Below are 25,337 nucleotides of genomic sequence, written 5' to 3'. Positions count from 1 at the left end.
TGTGTGTATCTATATAAATATATATGTGTTTATATATATATGTGTGTGTGTGTGTATGTATGTGTGTATATATGTGTGTGTGTATATATATATATATATATATATATATATGTAGGTGTGTATGGATCTTCCAGGTCACCTGTCCACTTATTGTGTATTTACTTCAACCATTTCTACCTGGGGTTCTTAAATTTGACTACAACAACCTGATTTATGGCCACCTCAGGAGAGCTTCCTTAGGCCTATCCCTACAAAAGGGGGGGGGGAGAGAAAAGGAAGGAGGGAAGCTGTTCTGCCTTCCAATCTTGTATTTATTTGTTTGTTTGAACCACTAGGAAACAAACACAAGGCACAGCCATCTCTGACGCCCTCAGAGGGAGGAGGGGAGGGGGGTTAAAACAACAACAGAGAGGGCGCGCGAGAGAGAGCGACAGGCGTAGAGCGTGTCACGTGACGCATGATCGCCAACGCCAGCGGCGCCTCCTCCTAGCTGACTGGGCGCGAGCGAGCGCTCCGGCGCTCGTCTATTATTTCAAAGCCACTCCACCCGTCGCGCGCGCACGCTCAGTCACGTGACGCGGTTTGTTGTTGTTGTTGTTGGTACCGCTGCTGCGTCGTCGGAGGTCCTGCGCAGGGCGGCTGCCTGTGTGGGCGTCGGCTAGGAGGGGAAAAGAACGGAGGGGGCGTGTCACGTGATGCGTTTAAATCTCTCTCTAACGGAGGAGGGAGAAAAGAAAGGAGAGAAGGGGCGGAGCCTGCCTTGCGCTCTGTCTCTCCCAGACGAAGAAGGGAGGGAAGGGGGCGGAGCCTGTCTCTCTCTCTCTCTCTCTCTCTCTGTGAGGGAGAAAGAAAAAGGGGGGGCTGTCTCGCCCTCTCTGTCGAAGGGGGCGTGGCCTATAGGGAGGGGGAAGGGGCGGGGCCTGGCTGGCGCTGGCTGGGTCAAGCGAAGGAGAAGGCGAGGGCGAGGGAGGGAGCGGTTGCTCCTTCTCCAAGATGGCGGACGAGGAGGCGCCACTCCTCCACTCCTCCCGCGGCGCCGCTCCGTCCTCAGCGGAGAGCCCTGAGCCGGCCTCGAAGCGGCAGCGGCGGGGCTCTTCTGACAGCGCCGGGCCGGGGCGCGAGGGAGAGGCGCTCCTCCTTCTCCTCCGGGGGGAAGAGGAGGAGGAGGAGGAGGCCCTGAGGGCGGCGGAGGGGGAGGCCGCGGTGGCCAGCGAGGGAGGAGGAGGAGGCGGGGGATGGAGCTGCCCCGAGAGCGGGCTCAGGCGGCGGGGCCTGCTCCGGGAGGAGACCACGACGACGACGGCGGCGGCGACGCAGCAGCAGCACCCAGCGCCTCCTCCTCCTCCTCCTCCGCCTCCTCCTCCAGCTCTGTGGCTGAGGGGAGGGGAAGGGGCGGGGGCGGCGCCGGCTGCGGAGGACGCCATTGGCTGCGGGACGGCGCAGTCTTCGAACCAGGGCGCCCAGGCCCCGCAGGACGGTGAGCAGCAGCAGCAGGAAGGGACCCTGGCTATGATTATTGGTCATTGATACTTAGCTTTATAGCGTCAGAGTCGGAAGGGACCGCAAGGGCCCTGATCCACTCCAACCCTATTCTGCCATGCAGGAAATCCCTTCAAATACTTATTGCACACTGTAAGCCGCTTAGGGAGTGCTCAAGTGTGCTGATGAGCGCTATGAAAATGCACACTCGTTCTTTCACATTTGTGGCATCCACTTTTGCAGGTGTCATTATTCATGGGTTTCATTAATACATCCTCTCCAGTAATATCTAGGCTGTCCAGCTATCTAGGGTGTTGTGGATTACTTTCTCTAAGAGAGACCCAGGAGTCATGTTTCAAAAAGGGCCTGAACAGAGAGGCCAAAATAAAGCTGCTTTGGGTCACTTTGGAGGTATGCTGTTTAAATGACACACGCATCTTAAGAGGCCAGAAGCTGCACCAAAGCTGTGTTCCAATCCTTAGGACTGGAGCGTGGCTTTGGCGCAGCTTCTGGACTCTTAGGACACAAGCATCATTTAAACAGCATACCTCCAAAGTGACCCAAAGCAGCTTTATTTTGGCCTGTGTGTTCAGGGCCTTAGTTTTTATCTGAGAGTGTGTCAAAACAATGAAGGGTTGGCCTCAACCAGAACCAGAACACTACAGCAAACAGAAAGATCTGGATGTTGTTCACTTGAATGCCAGAAAAATTAGTGTTACTGCATTATTTGAATGTTTTAGATGTTAAAAGCTTTCTTATGTATTACTTTGAGATTACCTGTTCATAGATCTTTCTGTTTGCCATACTTTACCTGAGAGAGAACACCTCTCTAGGAACCTCTAGGTCCTTCGGTGCAACTCTTTGGTCAACATCTGTCAGACATTGACTATAAAGTTGCGTTGGAGGAGCTACAAATGCCTAGCGGAGTCTTCTGTCTAGGAATCTATAGGTCCTTCAGGGCAACTTTTGGTTGAAGTTAAGCACAGAGTTGCGCTGAAGGACTTTGATATTCCTAGAGAGAACGTATCAGTAAAATCCGTGAATAACCAAAGCCACAAGTGTCAAAGCCACAAAAGTAGAGGGACGAGTGTAATCCAGTTTGACGCCGTTTTGACTGCTCACAACACCATGGAAATCTGGGAATGGCAGTTTCCTGAGATGTTTAGCCTTCTCTGTCAGAGAGAGCGCAGACACTCTGACAGACTCCAAATCCCAGGATTCCATAGCAGTGCAACTAAAAAGGTGTCAAACCGGATTACTTCTACACTTTCAATATGATTACTATTACCATCATCAAGTTTAACATTGGAAAATGTAACGTTCCGGTTGGAAAATACAGTTATCTTTGCTTGCCAGGGGGAGGAATAATACAGCAGACAGGCAGCCCTTAAGCAGGGAAAGAAGTGGCAGCCAGTAGCGTCAAGGAAAGTGTGCTTTTTATTGCATATGTTGTTTTGTCCTCCAGCCCTTCTTTCTTCTCTCAGTAATTTAATTGCTAAAAGCTCTGAGGGAAGTTGTGCCTTGCAATGTCCGCCTTTCCTTTGCAGCGTTCCCCAGCCTCCTGTCACTCTGGGAGCAAGGCAAGGAAAATGAAGGGAGAAGGTTGAGGCTGTACAGTGGTACCTCGGGATACGAAATACCCAGGTTACGAAATTTTCAGGATACGAAAAAAAATAATTTAAAAAAAATTTTCCGGGTTAAGAAAGTTTTTTCGGGTTACGAAAAAACTTTTGGTGCTTTTCTGCGCGATTTCACACGGAATCGCGGCTTTTCCCCATTAGCGCCTATGGGGATTCAGCTTGCGAAAGCCTTTCGGGTTACGAAATTGACAGCGGAATGAATTAATTTCGTAACCCGAGGCACCACTGTAGTCTAAAGTAAGCCCTACTTGGCTATAAGGGTCCTGAATAGCATATGATGTTCAGAACCACAAGTTAAGATCCTTTTAGAAACTTGAGATGCATCCGCCCTGCAGAAATTATCCAGTTTGATACCACTTTAGCTACCGTGGCTCAGTGCTGTGGGATCCTGGGAATTGTACTTTGTTGTGGCACCAGAGCAATCTTGACAGAGAAGGGTAAATGTCTCACCAAACGACAGTTCCCAGAATTCCATAGCATTGAGCCAGGGCAGTTAAAGCGGTCTCAAACCGGATTATTTCTGCAGTGCAGATGCAGTCAGTCTGAAATGGAAAATGTTCATACTTCAACTAAGGGGGAGAAAACAAAACCTCCAAATTGAGTACTTTTCATCATACATATTACCTCAGTATCACCAGCAGTCTATGTGTGTAGTTTTAAATTCAAGTAATAGGATCATCCATCCCAACCCTCTGCTCCACCTGCAGAAATTCACTCTTCCATATAACTGTTGGAAAACATGGCTGTGAAAGCAATTTTGGTGAAAAGCAGATTTATGTTTGCATGAACATATAATTATGTAAATATAGTAAATAGTCCTGTGAAATATAGCTTACTATAAATGTGATGGTGTTACTTCTGTGTTCTAACTCTTTCCTTCTGTTCTATGTTGTTTTACAGATAATATATTTTTTAGTGATGAAATCATTGCAAATGGTTTCCATTCCTGTGACAGTGATGAAGATGACAGAGCCTCTCATGCAAGCTCAAGTGACTGGACCCCAAGACCTCGTATAGGTACACATTTAGATGTCAGTCTATGAAAACATAATCATATTACAGGTGTCAAGAGATGACTTGATTAGGAAAATAAAAGTAAGAACTGGTGTGTGTCTGTGTTGGCAGTCTTAAAAGATTATTATCTTTTAAGACTTCCAGCACACACACACACACCAGTTCTTATTTGTATTTTCCTAATCAAGTCATCTCTTGACACCTGTACTATTATCTTTTATTTACATAATTATGGCACTGTGAGCTATTTGTTATCTGTGTAGTTTTGCTTGACACTTGGCATGGCAGGTAAGCAGCACTTCTAGGGCTCATTCCCACTTATGTTTAAACCAGTTTGGGATTCGCCTTCACTCTGTGTTGGTAAATTGATTCCAAAAGGTCCGTCGTTCCCACTATGTAAGCAGATCTTTTCATTATCTCCTTGTAATTGCTTCTTTTTTGGCACGGTTGTCATCCCCACTAGTTTACGCCACTTCAAAATGCATGTCAATCATCTGTGCGTTATCGGTGATGTAAACGGCAGCCCGGCTTGGGAATTATATAGAGAAGATTCTATTTATTGGTTTTGCAACTACTTGCCTCACTGATCGAATCTTCTACCAATTTTTTTGTAATCAGGTGCCCATAGGTCACACCACAAGCACAAAGGCAGCGCTGTGAGGGAGGAATGGTGGATCCACCAAAAGCATGAGGAGGGATGGTAAACACCTCTCTGCCATTAGTTCCTTCCTTCCAGAACGATGCAATTCATATCTGTTGTTCCCACTTGTTGAAGACACTCCGGAATCAATTCTCCCCCTCCCCCCCAAAAAAAAACCTGATAGAAAACTAGTGTCTGGAAAAATTGGGTTTTTTGTTTCTGCCTCGCTTTATCACAATAGAAATTGATCAAAGTAGGATCGGTACCAGTTTCAAATGTGAATGATGGTCATAAAAACCGATCAGCAATTTGTTTTAAATCATAGTGGGAACGAGCCCACAAATGCTTTTTTTTCTTTGGCACTTTAAATACAGGATTTGTAGCTGTGGGAAGAAATTGCATCTAATTTCATTATTCTTGTAATGTAATGTAATGTAATATAGTTTATTCGGTCTTTGACCAGTATAAGAAATAAAAAGAAAAGAAAAACAGCATCAGTATAATTTAAAATATAGATTGTACATACCTGGGCAAGAATAAGTACTTAAGCAATTACAGTTACAATAACAATAATGCCGGGTCAAATCATCTATGCAGCAGTAAAATTTTCATCTACCAATTGAGGGTGGACTTTACACACAATGTAGCAGAATTTGGCCACCTTATGGATCACAACTGTCCAGAAGGAGGCGTAAGTAAAATAGATCAGTATTACCTGGGAATTTGTTTATGATCGGATAGATCAGTTCATTATTCTTTTAATTGATTGATTTTGATTTTTTTTAAAAAAAAATACTGTAACCAAGGTTGTAGTTTAAAGAAGAAAAACAATATCAGACAAGAGAGGCTTCTTCATCTTTTTCCTGTGTTGGTTTGCTGCTTAAAATACCATCCAACTGCTTTTACCCTCACAAGGGAGCAAAGGGAAGCAAAGATTCCTTGCTGCTTCTTTAGCTTTCAGGTGACATCAAGGTAAAATCCAGAGGAGAGGCTGCCAGCTACCGAAAGGCACCCTCTCTTTTGTATAATGCTGATATTTAACCACAGTCTGGTGAATTGTTTAATCAAATGGCTTTCTTACTGTAAAAGTACTTCATGGCAAAGATTGACACTAAGAACTGCTGCCTCCCCCCAAAATAAATAGTGGGCCATCCTGCCAATGCAACGTGATTTTGTTGTTGTTATTGAACAACAGTTGTAAGCCAATGTGGTGTACTGAATGCTCCTCCATTTTGCTTTCTGAAGAAAGACTATGAAGGTATTGCTTAAGATGGCCCCCTCCTTCTGATCTTGACCCCCCCATAAGATTCCTGAAGTAAAAAATGTATTAGGAAGCTTTGAGGGTAGCTGAAACAGAAGAGTTCATTAATTTGACATATATGTAGGAAAAGAGAATTATTACTAATAGTTAGGTGGGAGTCCTATGTTTGTTACAGAAATGTTTACCATCTTACATAAAAAAAAATCCAGGTTCCTATTAGTAAGTCTGATTTTGGTCCATCTAGCTGATTTTTTGTGTGTGTATTTGACAAGATAGCATAACTTTTATAATCTGTAAGCTTAATAGCAGTCTAATAATAAGTTAAGTTCTCTCCGTGATAATGTCAGTGCAGTCAATGTTACAGTGTAACCACTTTGCCTAAATTCACTTCATCTCAACTAAAATAAAGCTACTGAATCAATGGAAAATTGGTAAGTCAGGACTTAAGTTCCATTGATTCAGTGGTAGTTGGGGCTAGTAGTTGAGTCTCAGCTGAAGTGTTTTTGGTTTGGTGTTTTGGTGTGCCACTTGTTTAGTAGAAATGTAACAGAGACTACAGTTCTGATCATTGTTACCGCAGAATGTTCTAATTCAAGCTGAGCATACTGAGTCATCCAGTTCACAATAATTTTATTTTCTATACTAGGTCCATACACTTTTGTCCAACAACATCTCATGATAGGCACAGATCCACGTGCAATTCTGAAAGACTTGTTGCCAGAAACAATACCTCCCCCCGAACTGGATGACATGACATTATGGCAAATCGTTATCAATATTCTTTCTGAACCACCTAAAAGAAAAAAGAGGAAAGATATTAATACTCTAGAAGATGCTGTGAAACTCCTACATGAGTGCAAAAAAATAATCGTCTTAACTGGAGCTGGGGTATGTATTTGATGTTGGCTAGCATAAATGGGTCAGTATTTTAATTTAATTATACTCTTGTACATTTGTTTTGGAGTGGACTGCTGCGTGGTGTCCTAGTGTTAGCGTTGGTGATGCTCATAGGCAAAACTTTATCTAGTAAGTTATGACAAGTTTATAACACAAATACCACTTTTCCAAAACATGCTCAGAACAAAAAAAGATACATTTGTTGTTAGTGACTGTTAGTGTTGCAGCAAATGTATTAATTTAATTTGAGACCATCCTCCTTCTGTGCTGCAGTTATGAACAGCAAGTGTGAGGAACCTGTGGCCCACAAGACACTTTTGAACTACAGCTACAGTCATGCTTCAGTATTAGCCAGAATAGATGGGCTGATAAGTAATGTAGTTTAAGGGGGGGGGGGGAATCCCTATGTGCTGCTGAGCACAAGTATAAAAAGATAGAGTTTAAGCACATAGGGTTTACCCATTACCAGTGTAAGACAATATTTAATTCCCTTACTCTAATACTGTGAGCCTTGCACTTCTTGAGAGATCCAATTGCTGTTGATTCCATATCTCTCAAGTACTACACAACCAATTCAAAGTAGGTAGAAGATAAAGAAAACAGGGCGTGCACAGCCCCATTTTACTATCACTGTCCCTAAAGTGTGGTTAAAATTTTTAATCATTGTTAAGAAGCAAGTGAGCAGAATTTGGCAGCAAAACAACTTACATTATATAGGAAGTTGCTTTAGTAGATAAAATTTAATTGCAGAGTGCAAACAGAGAAATGCACTTCAACTACGACTACCCTTATAAATGAAGCAGACTATTTCATTTTTATGGAATACCTAAGAAATAGCTAAAGAAAAGTATTATGTTTCGGAGTGGTTGAACTATGATTCTACATTTCTCTAGCCTGCATACAAATTGTATTGGATTTTCCCGAGTTGTCTTGCTACAGTTATAATCAGAATGGCTTCACATATAGCCTTTTTCGCATACTGAGTAACGGATAGTTACAAAAATGTAACACCATATGGGGTTGATAGTAGCAATCCAGCTAGAGGTTGTGACTAAACATTCAGTCTTGCTGTATATTGTTTTGATATAGTTATTTTATAGCAGCAGCTTAAATAACATCAGAATACACACATGGTATTTATGATATGTATATGTAATCCATTTCAGGTATCTGTTTCTTGTGGAATTCCCGACTTCCGATCAAGAGATGGCATTTATGCCCGCCTTGCAGTAGATTTCCCAGATCTTCCTGATCCTCAAGCAATGTTTGACATTGAATACTTCAGAAAAGATCCAAGGCCATTTTTTAAATTTGCAAAGGTTCTGATTATTTTTTGCTTCTATTATTCGGGGAGCAGGCATGTGTAAACTGTCAGAAAACTATTTATCTCAAGCAAAGTTTGTTCTCCTCCCATATTCTGATCATGGCTAGCAAATTGGTGCTCAGAACCCCCCCCCCCCTTTGGTTAATACTCCACTGTAATATCACAAGCAACAATGTTATGCTTGCATATTGTAAATGTTCACATTGAAACAAGATTACATTTTTATTTGCGAGCCAGCATGGCATAGTAGTTTAACTATGACTCTGGACACCAGGATTTGATTCCCAGATCAGCCATGAAATCCTCTAGGTGACCTTGGACAAGTCACACCCTCAGCCTCAGGGGATGGGGATGGCAAACTTCCTCTGAACAACTCTTGCCATGTAAACCCCATGACAGAAGTATTATTCTTGTTTCCTCTTATTACAGACCTGCACAACTTGGCTGTAGGTAGGGGCCAAAATTAAAATGGGCTAAACTTCTTAGGGTTGCAGATAGGTTTTAATTTAATAATAATAATAATTAGAATTAGAATTAATTAATATTAATTCCATCCTCATCCTCCTCTGCCCAGCCTACTCCTCAGGAGAAAGCCAAGTGGCAGAGTAGCCTTGTCTGTCCTTCTCCTTTGCCCAGACCTCTCCTTGGGAGAAGCCCAAGCGATAGAGGAGCCTTGAGGGGGCAAATGTTTGCCCCTGTTCCTCCTCCACTCCCTGGCCTTCTCAGGAGAAAGCCAGGTGGAGAAGCAGCCTTGTAGGGTGAGTGTTTGCTTTTCTTTCTCCTCCACCCATCCTTCTCCTTAGGAGAAAGCCGAGCAGCAGAGGAACCTTACAGAGCAGTGTTCACCCATCTTCCTCCACCACCCAGCCTTCTTAGAAGAAAGTGGGGTAGTGGAAGAGCCTTGCAGGGCAAGCATTTTCCTGTCCTCCTCCTGCTGCTCTGCCTGTCCTTCTCAGGAGAAAGCTGGGCAGTGGAGGACCCTTGAAGTTGTTACACATCTTTGTATGCCGACTGAAATCTTTTGGTGGGTCACATACAGGCCCTGGGCCATATGTTGGGCAGGCCTGCCTTATTAGTACTTCTACTTATTTAAGTTGCACCATGTAATTCAGAAATGGGAAATGTGATCCTCTAGATATTGTTGCAAATCCTACCATACCTTACCATTGGCTATATTGGCCAGGGGCAATAGGAGCTGTAATCCAATAGCATCTACTGGGAGGGGTTTTTCACAGGGTTGTATCTATTTATATTACTAGCTTATCATAGCAATATTTTATCAAAGGCAAAATTTTAACACAAATTGAAATGACTTTTAACATATCTGTACTTCTGAGGCACAATGAAACAGCACAGTCCTGTGCATGTCTACTCAGAAGGAAGACCTGCTGGTCTGTGTGTGGGAAACCAAGGTGTAATCAATGGCAGAGGCCAGGGATCACCATTTGGCTACAGTTAAGGAGCCTGGTGAGAAAAAAAAATCAGTGTTCACCCTCTCAGGCCACCTGAGATAGAGTATGGTAAACAATCCTTTTTCCCAGGTGAATAAATAGAGCTGAATGGTGTCCTAGAGGATCCTGGCCACTGATTTGTGGTACTGATGCATTCCAGTGCTGTCCAGCTGTTTGTACAGTTGAAGCTTGTACGGATGCAGTCCCCACCTTGATCCTAGGTGACTTTAATATCCACTTTGACAATTCCAATAATCCTATAACATCTCGCTTTAGCTCTCTCTCAGCTGCTTTTGGCCTTCAACCACTTTCCAACTCTTCAACTCATTCTCTCGGTCACTGTCTTGACCTAGTTCTTGCTGCAAAGTGTGTCATTTCTGACTACCTGGCATTTGACTTTCCACTATCTGATCATTATTTAATTTCTTTTACTTATACTCCACCTCCTTGTCATACTGTTCAACACTATTTTCACAATCTTCAGTCTGTTAATTCTGACCATCTCAGTCAGACCTTGGATTCATCTTTCCCTTCTCTAAATGTTAGGGATTCTGCTGACTCAGCAATGTCTTTATTTAACTCCACTCTTTCTTCAGCTCTTGACAGCTTTGCCCCTGTCTCTGTACACACGTCTTCCTCTTTGACTAGGCCTCAGCCCTGGCTTACCTTCCTTGTTAGGTTTCTCCAGTCCTGCTTTCAAGCAGCTGAACACCTTTGGAAAAGGTCCAGGGAGTGGGTTGATTTTATTCATTACAAATTTGTTCTTTCTTCCTTTTCACGCACCTATCCATGGCAAAACAGAATTATTGCAAATAATTGATCTGCGCCAATGAGAGGCGCCCCCATCGTTTGTTCTCCACCTTCAACATTTTGCTTGAACCTTCCTCTCCTCCTGTCTCTTCATCATTCTCTCCTAACGATTTTGCTATTTCATCTCAAAGATTGCCACTATTTGCCCTGATATAGTCGCGCTTGATTCTTCTACTCCTAATCTTCTAACGCCCTCGCCTAAAAAATTTTCTGTTTCCTCCTGTTTCTTTGGATGAACTCTCTACACTGCTGAACTCTTCCAAACCTGCAACTTGTTCTCTTGATCCAATTCCTTCTTGCCTTCTAATTTCTATAGCTCCCTCTTTTCTGCTCTCGCTTCTCTATATTTTAAATCTCTTTCTCTCTCTACGAGTTCTTTCCCTTAGGTCTTTAAACATGCTTTAGTTTCTCCTATTCTGAAAAAACCTTCTCTTGACCCCTCTTCTTTGTCTAGCTATCATCCGATTTCTCTTCTTCCTTTTCTTTTTAAGGTTTTGGAACGGGTCATTTATTCTCGCTGTCTTGAGTTTCTTGAATCCAACTCTAATCTTGATCCCTTTCAGTCCAGTTTCTGCCCACAGCATTCTACAGAGACAGCTTTCACTAAGATCTCGGATAATCTTTTACAGGCCAAGGCTAATGACCTTTATTCTGTTCTCATTCTTCTTGATTTGTCTGCAGCCCTTGACACCATTGATCGTGGTCTTCTAGTTGACATACTTTCTGACCTTGGGTTCACAGACTCTGTTCTTGACTGGTTTAGATCTTATTTATCAGATAGATCATTTCCAGTGGTCATGGGTGGTCAGACTTCGTCCTCTGTTCCCTTATCTGTTGGAGTTCTCAGGGCTGTTTTGGGTCCCCTTTTATTTTCTTTCTACATATTGTCCCTAGGAAAACTTATCAGCTCTTTTGGTTTTTCCTATCATCTGTACACCGATCACACGCAGCTGTATCTTTCCACCCCTGACCTTTCTCCAGGTCCTGAACAGCAAGTTTCATCTTGTCTTACAGCTGTTTCTCAGTGGATGCCCCATCGGCGTTTGAAGCTCAACATGCCCAAGACGGAGCTTCTTGTCTTTCCACCTAAGCCCTCCCTCCAGTACTCTTTTTCTGTTTCTATTGACGACATCTCTATTCAAACAGTCCTGGAAGCCCGCAGTCTTGGTTTCATTTTTTATTCTTCTCTGTTGTGTATCCACCAGATCCAGAACACAGCCAAGGCCTGTAGATTCTTTCTCTACAATATTGCTAAAATCCATCCATTTCTTTCGGCTTCTACTGTGAAGACTGGTCCATGCTCTGGTCGTCTCACGACTAGACTATTGTAACCTCCTTCTGGCAGGGCTTTCTCTTTCTCACCTCCATCCTTTAATTTCTGTCCAGCATTCAGCTGCACGCATTATTACATCTGCCCACCACTCCGATCATATCTCTCCTTTATTATAATCCCTTCACTGGCTCTCCTTCCCCTTCTGTATTCAGTATAAGATCCTGTTGCTGACTTTTAAAGCCCTCCATGGGCTGGCCCCTCCTTATTTATCAGACCTTCTTTCTCCTCACCTTCCCGTTCGGGCCTTCCGTTCTGATAGTCAAGGTCTGCTGTCTCAGCCCAGGATTTTCTTTGCCCCATCCCAGATTCGTCCCTTTTCACTTGCTGCCCCTCATTCCTGGAACCTCCTTCCCCCACGAACACTTCTTTAACTAGTTTCAAAATTGAATTGAAGACCATCCTGTTCAGAGAAGCGTTCCCAAGCATTGCGTGACTATTATTTGCTATTTGATGTTTTTAATTTGTTGCCTGTTTTACTGAACCCTTTCCTGTATTGTTATGTATTATTTATATGTATTATACTATTATTTCTTAGATTGTATGCCATGGGCAGTTTTACTCTTATCTATTTTATTGCTTGTATGTATAGCACTGTGCAAATCTACAGCGCTATACAAATAAAGCATAATAATAATAAATAATAATAAGCCCAGAGGCACAGTTAAAGCTTTGCAGAACAATGATGGTGAAGAATTAACACTCCAGTAGATCTTGAACATACCTTGATCTTGAATTTGCAAAATGTTGTTTATATAAATATATTTGTTTAATTCTGCAGGAAATATATCCTGGACAGTTTCAACCATCTCTCTGTCATAAATTTATAGCTTTGATGGATAAAGAAAGAAAATTACTACGCAATTATACTCAGAACATAGATACTCTGGAACAAGTTGCAGGAATTCAAAGGATAATTCAGTGTCATGGTCAGTCAAGCTTGAATTCTCTTTTACCCTAAATGTAGGAGTTAGGTTGGTGTCATAACGTTGAGTATGCTGAATCTTGCAGAATTTTATGACTTCCATAACTTAATTTTTAAAGAATCAGAAGGCTACCCAGAGATAAGCAAACTTCCCAGATATGCAATAAAACAACAAGCGAGTGGGTAATTGGAAAACCAGAACATCTTTAGTGGGATGCAGGAAGCAGAAGGGATATGCATTGCCTTGCTTGAGTTTGTAACAGCTTATATTTTCCTGGCTCTGGATATTAGCCAAGTGGTTCAGCGCTGGACTATTGAGATTCAGAGTCTGCAAGTCATAAACATAAAGTGAATTTTAGTAGCTTGCCTTTCCATAATTTCTTTCCTCATGTCCCTCAGTTTAAAACTTCCTCTTTAATGTAGCTTGACCCTTGTATAACTGCATATTAATCGACTCCCATAAAGTATATTCTGCTTAAAAGTTAGTCCTGGTGACTTGTCAGACTAAACCAGCTTAGGAGTGCAGCTTTGCAAGTGAAATTGTGATATTGAGATAAGGTACAAGTAAACATTCATAATAGTCCATCTTCCCCTTTATCTCTTTGTATGGGCTCCATATTAAGAAACTAATGTGGCAGATAGTGGCATTTGAATACAGAGATAAATTATAAAAGAAAATTGCTGAACAAGATTAAATAATACTGAATTTTATTAAGTGCAATCATGTTGGGAGGTCAAGCTATCTACAGTTTTACATACATTCTGACCAAAATAACTTGTGACTTGAGTCAGTATTTAAATTTAGGTAGCATTTGAAGTATCCTCTGACTTCTTCATATTCAAATACTTATATTGTGGTATTTGTCTTTCAGGTTCCTTTGCAACAGCTTCGTGCCTCATCTGTAAATACAAAGTTGATTGTGAAGTTGTTCGGGGAGATATTTTTAATCAGGTAAAAATGCTAACTTTTTATGTTGGAGATGAAAAAAATGTGCTTTAAAATTTCAGTCAGGTACATTTAGACCGATGGATGAAGATATGTTCAGCTCATCTGACTTCTAAATGAATATGTTTATGGTTGCATTGTTAATTTTTAAAAATCTTTATACAGCATTTAAAGTTTGTCAAATAATTGTTGGGTAACACTTTTCCTATTACTTCTCAGGTATCTAGAAAGGTTGTCTTCTGTGGGCTTTGGTGTTATGCATTAGGTCAGCAATGTATAGCTTGTGATTGCCTCCAGATTATCCCACACTACTTGTGGATTCCAGAACTAATGCATTTATTAAATACATATCCCAGTATTCCTTTCATGAGACTCAGGATAAGAATTTAAGCTGAATTCAGATAGCAGAACTGTGAAATAATGCTATTATAACACATCTGTTTTTGGACTCTGAAACTGAAAAATGGTATAGAGTGGATTCAGAGTAAAGCAGTGATGATGACCACAAGCATAGGAAACAAGTACCACGAGAAAAACTGGAAGGAATTGGTTATGATTAGCCCAGAGAAGACTGGGAAAGGGGTGGTGGTGGAAAGAAACATAATTGTATTCTTCAGATATCCAAAGGATTGTCCCACAGAGGAGCGATTCTAGAGGGCTGCAATAGAGCTAATGGTTTTAAGTTATTGGAAGATAGACCTTGTTTGAATGTTAGGGTAAATTCTGAATTGATTTAACAGTGGAACCAATTTCTTAGAGGTGGGAAATTTTTTCCTTGTTGGAGGTCTTCAGGCAGAAGGTACCTAGCCTTCTGATGGGCATGTTTTTGCTCTGGATTTCCTGCATCGTATGTGTGTTAGAGTAAGTGGCCACAAATTCTGTGGCTAATTCATTTCTTTTTACACAACCTACGTTGTGCTTAAAGTGCCTATGGAACTGAATGGATGTGCTGGGGTGACATTTTCACAAAGATTGCATCAGTATGTGATCATAGCTGCCAGAAAGGTTTCAGTTTCCCTTCTTTGTGGGAAAGGGAAGTTTCTGGCATGGCTAGGGTAAAAATTCAGGAGCTCTATGAGAGAAACAGCTTTGTGGGAGTAATATGAAGGCTAGGACAGGGTCCCATGACATAAAGAATAAAAGAGACAGGGAGTCCAGAGATAAAAAAGGCTGAAAGAAATATGGATAGTAAATAATGGGCTGAGAAGCAGGAGAAAATGGGTAGTGAAGAAAGAGAAAGGAGGAAATGAGACAGTATTGTAAATATAAACATAAAGGCTGCACTTTTTTAATAGCTGGCTTATAGGGTAGTAGCTACTATTGAGGAGGGGAATTCACCTGCTATACAGGGAATGCAGACTATTAAAATGGTACTGAACAGATCTGTGGACAAGGAATAAAGTAATCTATTGCTGCCTCTGCCAGTTCGTTGCATTTTAATTCTGGTTATAGTCATCCTTCTTCCAGTAGTAACAAAACCAAATGGGCCAGCAGAGTTGAGAGCAATCATTCCTTCAACCACCAGTCTACTCCTCAAGCCTGGATTCCAGATAATTTATTAAATACAAGGCTGAAGTAAGGAGTGAAGGGAGGCCTGGTAGGAACATTCTGAGAATCCAAGATTGAGCACATTCAGAAAACAAAGAATCCTGTACAAAGCTGATACCAATATGTAGCTATGGCTGCACTTCTTTCTGTTGAAAGAAGTTAACATTTCTGTTAAGAAAGCTATCATCATGATATGAAGAATTGGGTAGTAGTTGTGTAGAAAAATGTAAATTATAATTTTTCACATTTAAACATTTGTTCAAATTATTTAAAGCGTTAGAACTTTATATTGCATAAAATGCGTAACTGTACATTTTATCTGTGTTGAACTCTGTGCTGAAGATGAAATTGCATGTCAACTGCATGTGGCAACAACTGAAATTTTATCTGGAAATCTTACTCCTAGTATTTATAGAAATAATGTATAATTATAATTTATCTGGTGTAACTAATGGTCAGACAGGAAAGCTCCTGTATCCATCTTATTTTTTTGATTCTATAAAACTGACACCAAAAATAATACATCACTTCTATCTAGGTTGTCCCTAGATGTCCCAGATGTCCACCTGATGAACCACTTGCCATCATGAAGCCAGAAATAGTGTTCTTTGGTGAAAATCTCCCTGAGCAATTTCACAGGGCCATGAAATATGACAAAGATGAGGTCGACCTTCTTATTGTTATTGGGTCTTCGCTAAAAGTAAGACCAGTAGCATTAATTCCAAGTAAGTGCAGATTGCTCATATTTGGGATAAAAAGGGGAAGAGTCCTTGTTTCAGACTAAAATCTATAGGCAAATTCTTTAGAAATAACATGCTGTGTAGTTTTCAGAATGGTTCTCAGTCTAGAAGCATTAGAGAAGCAATGAATGTGTCTAGTGTGCTCTAAGTAGATGGTAATAATGCAGAAATCAAAATTTAAGACCACTTTAGTCCATAGAGTTACAAGTAGTACTTAAAATAGATTGTGAGGTTTATTAATGGTAGTAGACATTCAATGCAGTGTTTGTTACTTATTCTGATATTTTTTTCCTTAAATACATAGGTTCCATTCCACATGAAGTGCCTCAAATTCTAATTAATAGGGAACCATTGCCTCACCTACACTTTGATGTGGAACTTCTTGGTGACTGCGATGTTATCATCAATGAATTATGTCATAGATTAGGTGGTGAATATGCAAAACTGTGCAGCAGCTCAGTCAAACTTTCAGAAATTACAGAGAAACCTCCACGATTACAGAAGAAATCTGAAATACATTCATCTGAGTTACCACCTACCCCACTAAACATCTCTGAATATTCTAGTTCACCTGAAAGAATTGCACCACATGATTCTCAAATAGTACATTCAGAGCACTCTTCTGAATTTAAAGTAGCAGATTCTGAAGCTGCCTTGGAATCTAAAGAGAACTGTGTAGAGGAAAAGTCTCAAGTGCTACAAAACTGTTTAGAAAATACTGAAAGTCTTCCTGACCAGTTAGAAAACCCAGAGCATGTGAAGGAACATGAATCTAGACAAGGTGAAAACAAAGAAAGAAGTGAAATAACATCTGTTGAAACACTGAAAAAGTGCTGGGTTAATAGATGTGCAAAAGAACAGATAAGCAAGCGGCTTGATGGTAAGTGCTAATTTGTAATATTATTACTTCAAATTCAAGTTATTAAAATATTTGCACATCTATCCTGAAGGCTTCCATCTGTAGTGCATATGATTTTGTTAAAACATAATGTCTTTGCAGTCCAGGGTATTAGCAAAACATATCCTTTCACTTCAATAAAAAGTATTGATATCTCTGTTGGGTCCATAGGTCTAGAACAAATGAAAGGATTCATCTTTATTGAACCAATGAATCACTCTAAACATTTCCAGGATTTCACATTATACGTGTGCAGTGTGATAGAATGTACATACCTAATGTGATTTCCAGACAGTTTGCTTTCCAGTATGAATATTCTGTCTGTCTGTCTCTCTGTTTTTTCCCCTGCCTCTTCATGATCCTCAGAAGAGCTGCCATCAAGCTCTAAGTAAATAGGGTCTATAGACAGTATTTGGAAAGAATGGAGAAGCTTAAGTAAACATAGGCGCCTTACAGACGAGCCTAAGCGGCGCCGTCGTTGCGCCAGGAATACGTGCGAGGGGCGGCGCTTCCAGACGTGCCTTGCCCCTCGCGCGTATTCCGTACGGCAAGATGGCGGTGCCCTATACAGACGGGCGCTGCCATCTTGACATAACGGACGCACAGCGTCCGGACATCTAAACCCGGAAGAGCCGTTGCGAGTGCGCACTTTTGCACTTGCGGCGGCTCTTCCGGGTTGCCGGAAGGAGTGCGATTTCTGCACTCCTTTTTTGCAGCGCGGGGGAGTCGCGCGGTTTGGCTGCAGCGGCTCCCCCACGCTGCAACTGGCAGCGGCCCAAGACCACCCCTTTTGGGCGGTCTGTAACGGGCCTTTGTTTTTCTTATCTACATTATATTAGTGAGACTACAGTCTTATACTCAGCGTATAGTAAGCATGACTGAAGTCATTGAGAACCTAGGTGCACGTAGGTTGTAAGAGTAGGAGGTCTTCAGACTTGTGGGTTAAACTGTTTTTTGTTACAATCTTGAGATTCTAGCAACTGGAACCAAATACAAAATAGTGGTGGGTGGGAGAAGTAACATCCTTCTATAGCTAAGAAACGGGGATACATTTCGGTAGATGCTAAGCCCAATAATTTGTTTTAGTGTCAGAACGGAATTCGCTATCTTGTCATACAAAAGCTGTTCTTGGTTTTCTCACTGAGCTTTGTTCCATGTCTCCCGTCCAAATTTGAGGAGGGGACTAGTAGGAGGGAGAAAAGAGTTTGTATAATTGCTGTTAGACATTTGGTTATGAACTACTGCAGACCACCCAACAGATCTATTAATATGCCTACACCTGATGTATGGGACTACTTTTTCAAGCACTCTATATGTATCTACAGTATTTGAAAGCAACTCAAAAGGTTGTCAGAACAGCTCGCAGTCTAAAAGATGTAAGATTTAAGACTAAATAGTAGCTCTTAAAATGATAACCTCAAATTGAATCAGTTCCAGGAGGGGACCCTAGTGGAACTAGGGCGGGGTACAGACCGCCCAAAAAGGGCGGTCTGCCCATGCCTTGTTTTGCTGCGTGAAGAAGCTGCAGCAGACAAACCGCACAGTTTCATCGCTCCGCAAAAAGAACCCACAAAAAGCAGCTTCTTTTCACAATGGTGTTGCGACATGCGGACGTTAAGTGTCAGTTGCGCCAAAATGGCGGCGCCCATCTGTACAGGGCGCTGCCATTTTTACGCCCTCGTCACGTACGAGGGGCGCCTGGAAGCACCGCCCCTCGCACATGACGATGGCGCCTCATTGCGCCCATCTGTCCCAGGCCTTGGTTTGCTTCTTATCTCTCCATTACAGTTTGATAGGATAGAGAACATGAGCCTCAGGAATGTGTATGCCAATTTTGCTCCATATTTAAGAAATCCATAGTTTCCCTGATGGAGACCATCTCAACAAACTAAGCTTTGCTCAAACTGGGAACAGAAGCTGCTTGTGGTACACTGCTGATTAATCCAGGAATGATTTTAAGGATCACCTGAACTAACATCAGGTCTGTGTCCCTTAAGGCTTCAATTTACCACTAATACGTTAACAACTTCAAAACAGTTCATTGCTGCAAGAAGAATCAAAAAAGAAATTTGGAAACTGATCAATATTTCATCAATTTGTAAGGATTGGTGTCTGTCAAAATCTTATAAAATATCTCTGGTGTTAAGGAGTTCATTCAAAGTCCTTTTCAACACATGATATCAGGTGTTCTCCACACTATCAAATGTTTTTTTGTAGTGGCATGTAGACATTTTGCAGTGGCATGTAGAATTAACTTGTGAACCTCTGTACACAAATGATTTTCCATGTGGTGGCTGTAGTATGTCCACTATGCTTCAACTTTCTGCTTCTGTCTGATAGATATGAAGTGTGGCTATATTTCTTCCTTTATAAATTGTATTAAAACAGAACAGTATATTTCCCTTTTTATTTCAGAATGTATCATAGTATATAAAAATATGACTTTGAATCTAAAAACAAAGCCTACTTGGGATCATTTTGTTTGAAATGGGAGATTACATTTTCATGTAATAAATGCAGCATGAACAGCATGTAGCAATTTCAAGAATTGAACAGACCTCCTTTTGCAATTTACATAGTCCAGCTAAATGATCATGTACTTAACTGGCTTTTAATAAGCCTTTAAACAGTAAGCTCTGAACCTATGATTGTATTTATATGATATAGTCATTAACACAGCCTGATATTGTTCCTAATTCAGATACATCTTTTGGAGAAAAGAAGCTGTGTGGAAATAAAAGGAATAAACTGCTCTGTAGATTTTCTTTCATAATTAAACCACAGAAATTGCAGTTATAACACTTTCAAATAATATCTGAAGATCTTAATATCTATCCATCACTTATTTAAAAGTGCAGGGATTTGTTTCTTTGGCTCAATATTAGATTGTGTACAATATGTAGTGTGAGTCTTGGCAGGATAGTTGGAAAACAGGAAGGAAGAATGCCTTAACTGAGAAAGTCATAAATAGCATACAGTGTACCGCTAAAGAGATTCCATACATAACCACAATATGGAGTATTTAAAATGTTGAGAACAATATACAAAGCATGTGTCAGTACTTTGAAGGTGAGTTAGATTTACAGTGATGGACAGTGGTATATATTTTCTTATTAATTGTGATTGAGGGAGGGAGGGGAAGATGGGATTGGATGTTATAATAAATAAGTTAAAGAATACTTGTACTGAGGAAAATCTAAATGAAGAGTGTTAAAACGGGGGAATTTAAATGAAGTAATGCAATGTTATTCTGTAAAATTCCTATAGCACTCTTTGGGTAGCAGAAGGAAAAATGGGATGAGGGAAAGATAAGGGACCTAAACACACTGAAAAAAATAACTCAATTTGAGACCACTTTAACTGCCCTGGCTCAATGCTTAGGAATTCTGGGAACTATAGTTTTGTGAGACATTTAGCCTTCTCTGTCTGAGAGCTCTGATGCCACAGCACGCTCCAATTCCCAGGATTCCCTAGTACTGAGCCAGGGCAGTTAAAGCGGTCTCAAACTGGATTATTTCTGTAGTTTGTTATGGCTCCGTGCTATAGTAATCTCATTTTTCAATAATATTTTTCTTTTATTAATCCACTTGAGTTATCAGAGAATCACTTATAAGCATATACATACCTAAAGGAACAGAGTACAAAATACCACACTCTTAATACTGAATATGTTTTATGTAGGACCTCTTGGATTATTAACAGTGAAATAACTGCTGCTGATCAAACATGTTTCAGGTACCCAATACTTGTTTTTACCACCAAATCGCTATATTTTTCATGGTGCTGAGGTGTATTCAGACTCCGAAGATGATGTCATGTCCTCCAGCTCTTGTGGAAGTAGCAGTGATAGCGGGTCCTGTCATAGTCCAAGTTTAGACGTAGAAGATGAAAGTGAAATTGAAGAATTCTATAACGGCATTGAAGATGACGATGTTCCTGACAGAGATGAGGAGAATGGATTTGGGGAAGAAGGAACTGACGTTCAAGAAACTGTTGGTGAATCTGTTTCTGGAAATGAAGCTGTAGGATTTGATTATTCAACGGACAAACTGTAATTACTGACTGGTATCAGGAACTTTTCCACCAGCATTAGCAATTTTGGCATGTCAGATTGAATGTGTACTAAATTTAGAGCAAGGAAACCATAAGGATGTAATGTTTGTAAACACCTAGAGTAGATTTTCATGCATAGTTTTCTAACTTTTCCAATCAGATTCTATAAAGGCACACTCAACATTAATCTTTGTTTTGAATTTTGAAGAAGGTACTAAGTATCTTTTTACTGTCACTGCATTCACTTTTATTAAGTTAATCTGTGTGATCTGTGTGTATATATACAGTATTTTTGCTTAACAAATTTCAGCCTAATTTTATTTTTGAACTGTTCAAAAAGCCATTGGAATGTTAATATAATATAAAGGGAACAGCTAATCTAGACCAAAGAATGGTATTCTTCTCGCCTCTCTCGCTTTGTAACGTTTGGGTTTGTTTAAAGCCTGCTTATGTCTCTCCTAATTCGGTTATTGCATAATTTGCTGTTAAACACTGGTATTTCCCAAAGGTTATGGCAGCTATTTAAAAAAACTTATATTGGGCATATTTGCATGTGAGCATATGGCAAGTAAATTAAGTATCATAGTGAGTACCTGAAAATCCCCAACCATTTAGATAAATATAAAATGCTAGTTTAAAAAAAACCTTCCTGTGGATATGTAATAGTGCCTATTGGCTTGCAAAAGTGTAGCAAGGAAATATTAAATAAGAATTTCTCAGACTTGGTTTGATTTGACTCAAAATGAATATTTAATGCAGGACGTCAGTATATGAAATATTTTATGTACAATCTTTGTCTACACTGCCAAGATGTGAATTTGTAAATGTACTGAAGGTATGTATATAATATTCAGAACAAGGAAGCAGTCTTTACCAATTACAAAAGTGTTTCTGTATTTTCAAATAACTTACACAAATGTGTAGAGCTATTCATGCTTCCAATATAATACAGAAAACTGAGTTCAAGCGTAAGTTTGGAATACATTGCGTGTGGATTTACTTCTGCTTGGATAATTTAATACCACTTGTTGGTACAGTGTTGTTGTTTTTTAAAAAAGCATCTTCTGAAATTGGTACCAACACTGCTTTAAGACTACCTTTTAAAAACAGGTCTTGCAGGTGTTTCTAACTTGCAGATGGTTTTCATCCTTTACAGTTTGTTTCCTACCTATCCATTAAGTTTCTTCATTTATTCTTTAAACCACTTTTAACTCACCCAAAAGAGCTCTACCAGCTAGTGAACATTCATGTGCATTACTTTATTATTTATTCCATTTTAAAATTTGTATAATAGCTGTCCTTTTTAAGCAATTTAGTAATCTGTTCTGTAACACAGCATAACAAAGTGTTAAGAATGGCCTTTTGTGTTCATCTTAAAAATGTTGGCATGTTTTCTCATGGCCCAGGTTCTAAATAATAGAATTTACTGGGCTACACTAAAGAATGCAATATGTTAGCTTTGCTTGCATGTCAAAATGTATTTGTGCTATAGGAAATATTTTAAATGGAAATATTTTGTTTTTAAATTATTTTTACAGTGTGGATTATTTTCTGCTTTTATATTGTATATAGTGTCTTTTATGTAACCAACTGGCAAATGTTTTGTAGAAGACTGTTTTAAAATGACCTGGCTCTCTTCCTGCAACTTTTGAAATACAAAACCAGTGTTTTATACTCGTACAGTCTGTTTCAAAGGCTATTAAATTGTCATTTATCTTTCAGTTGCTGTTAAAAATGTGTGTGCAAAGCCTCTCACTACTCTCTTGAAACTTCTTATTTTACCAATAGGTATGGAATAGAATTCAGTTTTGGGGAAGTATATTAATAGTGCTTCACCTATCACCCCAGTAGATGCAAGGTAGAAATAGGGAACGTCTGGACTGCCAATAAATAAATAACTCCCAGATATCCCAGCTCAAGTGTGACAGGTGGTAAGACAGCATAGGAATTGTAGCCTAAAGCATCTGGTGAGCCAGAGGTTCTCTGCCCTATTTTATGGGTTCTTGGTAGATTGGGGGGGGGGGTATAAAATAGAGAAAATGGTGCAGGTATTTCAAATAGTAAGGACATGTACATAGCAAGGCAGAGACAATGTGCAGAGACAGGAGTGTGCTTTGGGATCAAATGAAACCTGAATATAGTACCAAATCAAAATTGTGTGAGGCACAGAGACCATGAAGACGGATGTCTGAAGTGAAATGGGCCTTACCTGAAGCAAACCAGATCTGAACATTTGTTAGCAATTGAGATTCAGAGGCACACAAAAGTAGTGTCTTCTCCCAAATTGACACTTTTGCTTTGAATAAGTTAAACACCAGCATGGGTAAAGGGTGAAGTGATTATGGCTTTGTGACTGGCAACTACAGTTTCTAATAATGGTCTAAAACACACTGCAGAAATAATCCAGTTTGAGACTGCTTTAACAGCCCTGGCTCAGTGCTAGGAAAACCTGGGAATTGTAGTTTATTGTGGCACCAGACAGAGCAGGCTAAATGTGGCACAAAACTACAGTTCTCAGGATCCCCTAGCATTCAGCAGGACAGTTAAAGTGGTCTCAAACTGGATTATTTCTGCAGTGTGTTTTGGACCACGGTGAATTGTTTTCCCAGGGCTCTGTAATCCTGGTGTTTTTAAAGAAAGATAATGAAGAAATACACCTCTGGGCTAGTTCAGTGTTCTTTCCTGGTTCTTCCAAGAGAAGAAATGTTGATAGCATCCTAGCAGAACCTGTGTGGGAGACCTGAGATAGTTTTGCATGATTACCTGTGCAAAATGTTATTTTCCTAACAATTGCCAACAAAAAAAACTAAGTAATTTCAGTTTTTTAAGGAACTCCCAAACTGTAAAAGACTGCTCTTGCAAACAGTGACTTGTATATATTATTCTGACGTTGACAGGCTTCATCCCCAGAGAAGGGACAACTATCCCTGCAAATGTCATCAATTACTGTCAGGAAATGGAGACTGTGCCAGCAGCTTTAGAAAAAAGGAAACTTTGAAAGTACATAGTGTAAAGTCATTGTACTGTACTTATTTGTCCAAGTGTTAGAAATATACTCCTCTTAAGGAGTTACTATGTCGATTACACATTTCATCCAGATCTGACTAAGTACAGGATTCTTGTTGATTTCCGGTTAAAGACAAAGGGGACAATTTAAATCACAACAATTTAATTACAGAACTAGAATTTGGATTTAGGCTTGATTGGAACTGAACTGTTTCCAAAATGATCAAATTGAGTCCTAATGAAATCCTTAGGTGAGTGATCATCTCTATTGACTGGTTATTTCATTTACAGTATTTGTGAACAGTGGTTAGATATAAGGTAACGTGATTGTCAAGTCGTGTTTGACTGTAGGAGGCGGTGCTCATCTCCAAAGCCAAAGAGCCAGGATTGTCAAAGACAACTTGAGATCATGTGGCCAGCATGACTGCACAGAACGCTGCTTACCTTCCCACAGAAGTGGTACCTATTTGTCTACTTGCACTTTTACATGCTTTCAAACTGCTTCTGTCACACACACTCAGCCTCAGAGGATCATTTTAGTCTGGTACACAATGCTGAACCCCCTCTGAAGAAACATGCCAAGAAACCCCCATGAGAGAGTTCCCTAAGTCGGAAACAATTTGAAGGCGCACAACAACAATACAGCTGTAAATAAACCATATAAAATTAATTTATTTTTATATGTGTGTGTTTTTTAGCTTTTCTTTGGTAATATCATACATTTTTCTTGAATGCCCTACATTTTGAGGTGCCTTGTCTCCTTTGTGGGTAGGACATCTGGCAGGGTTGATCAGTTGGCCTCCTTTTCCACCTTCTGTCCAGGATGAGTTCCACAATGTCCTCCCTTTTGAGCATGACTAAGAAGCATGAATGTACATTTCTAAGAGTGTTCTGAGCTTTTCTTTGGTCATGTCCCACATTTTTTATCAAACGCTCTCCTTGTGGCCCCTGGGTCTCCTTTGCGATGAAGACCTGTCTGGTCACCCTACATCTAGTTCTTTCATGGCTGCCCTTCTCAGTTTATGTAATATAGCTGAACATGAATTTAAATTTATAGGTGTTTTTAGCTTTTTTTTTTTTTTTGGCCATGTCCCCCATTTTTTCTTGAATGCCCTACATTTTGGAGTGCCATGTCCTCCTTTGTAAGTATGACCCGTCATGGTGACCAGGCATCCTCTTTTTCCAGGACAAGTCCTACATTTCAGCCCAGGAGGCATGTCAAAACATCCTCTTTTTTTTTAGCATGACTATGAATTTACATTTCTGGGAATGTTTTCAACTTTTATTTGGCCATGCCCTTCATTTGCCTGGAATGCCCTCCATTTTGCAGTGCCTTGCCCTCCTTTGTCATGAGGTCCCACCTGGTCACCCTGAG

The 25,337-nt window shown here is 40.4% G+C and overlaps 1 protein-coding gene across 3 annotated transcripts; it reads left to right on the top strand.

Annotated features, from left to right (window-relative positions):
• The first annotated feature begins 950 nt into the window (after nt 1-950).
• On the top strand, nt 951-22,691 carry SIRT1 (sirtuin 1). Of its 3 annotated transcripts, none has more exons than XM_089510517.1 (9): nt 951-1,477; nt 4,020-4,136; nt 6,681-6,922; nt 8,098-8,250; nt 12,628-12,775; nt 13,644-13,723; nt 15,804-15,990; nt 16,310-16,885; nt 20,692-20,813. In XM_089510517.1, exons 1-9 carry the CDS (start codon nt 994-996, stop codon nt 20,712-20,714), a joined length of 2,010 nt encoding a protein of 669 aa, XP_089366643.1. In that variant the 5' UTR covers nt 951-993; the 3' UTR covers nt 20,715-20,813. The 3 variants fall into 3 exon arrangements, with proteins under 3 accessions (XP_089366643.1, XP_089366642.1, XP_089366641.1); XM_089510516.1 differs by lacking the exon at nt 20,692-20,813 and adding an exon at nt 20,585-20,659; XM_089510515.1 differs by having other exon boundaries at nt 954-1,477; nt 20,639-22,691.
• Nucleotides 22,692-25,337: the final 2,646 nt, after the last annotated feature.

This window comes from Sceloporus occidentalis, unplaced genomic scaffold (assembly GCF_023333645.1).
Source record: "Sceloporus occidentalis isolate IW3139 unplaced genomic scaffold, rSceOcc1.0.p SCAF_2, whole genome shotgun sequence".
In the NCBI taxonomy this organism is placed as follows: Eukaryota; Metazoa; Chordata; class Lepidosauria; order Squamata; family Phrynosomatidae; genus Sceloporus; species Sceloporus occidentalis.
This window is presented reverse-complemented; position numbering and strand designations above follow the sequence as displayed.

Bases quoted from the DNA above. Each gene is read 5' to 3' on its own strand.
- SIRT1 (XM_089510515.1), top strand. From the start codon at position 994: ATGGCGGACGAGGAGGCGCCACTCCTCCACTCCTCCCGCGGCGCCGCT. The intron at 8,251-12,627 runs GTTCTGATTATT...TTAATTCTGCAG, and splicing joins CATTTTTTAAATTTGCAAAG to GAAATATATCCTGGACAGTT. The intron at 15,991-16,309 runs GTAAGTGCAGAT...TTAAATACATAG, and splicing joins ACCAGTAGCATTAATTCCAA to GTTCCATTCCACATGAAGTG.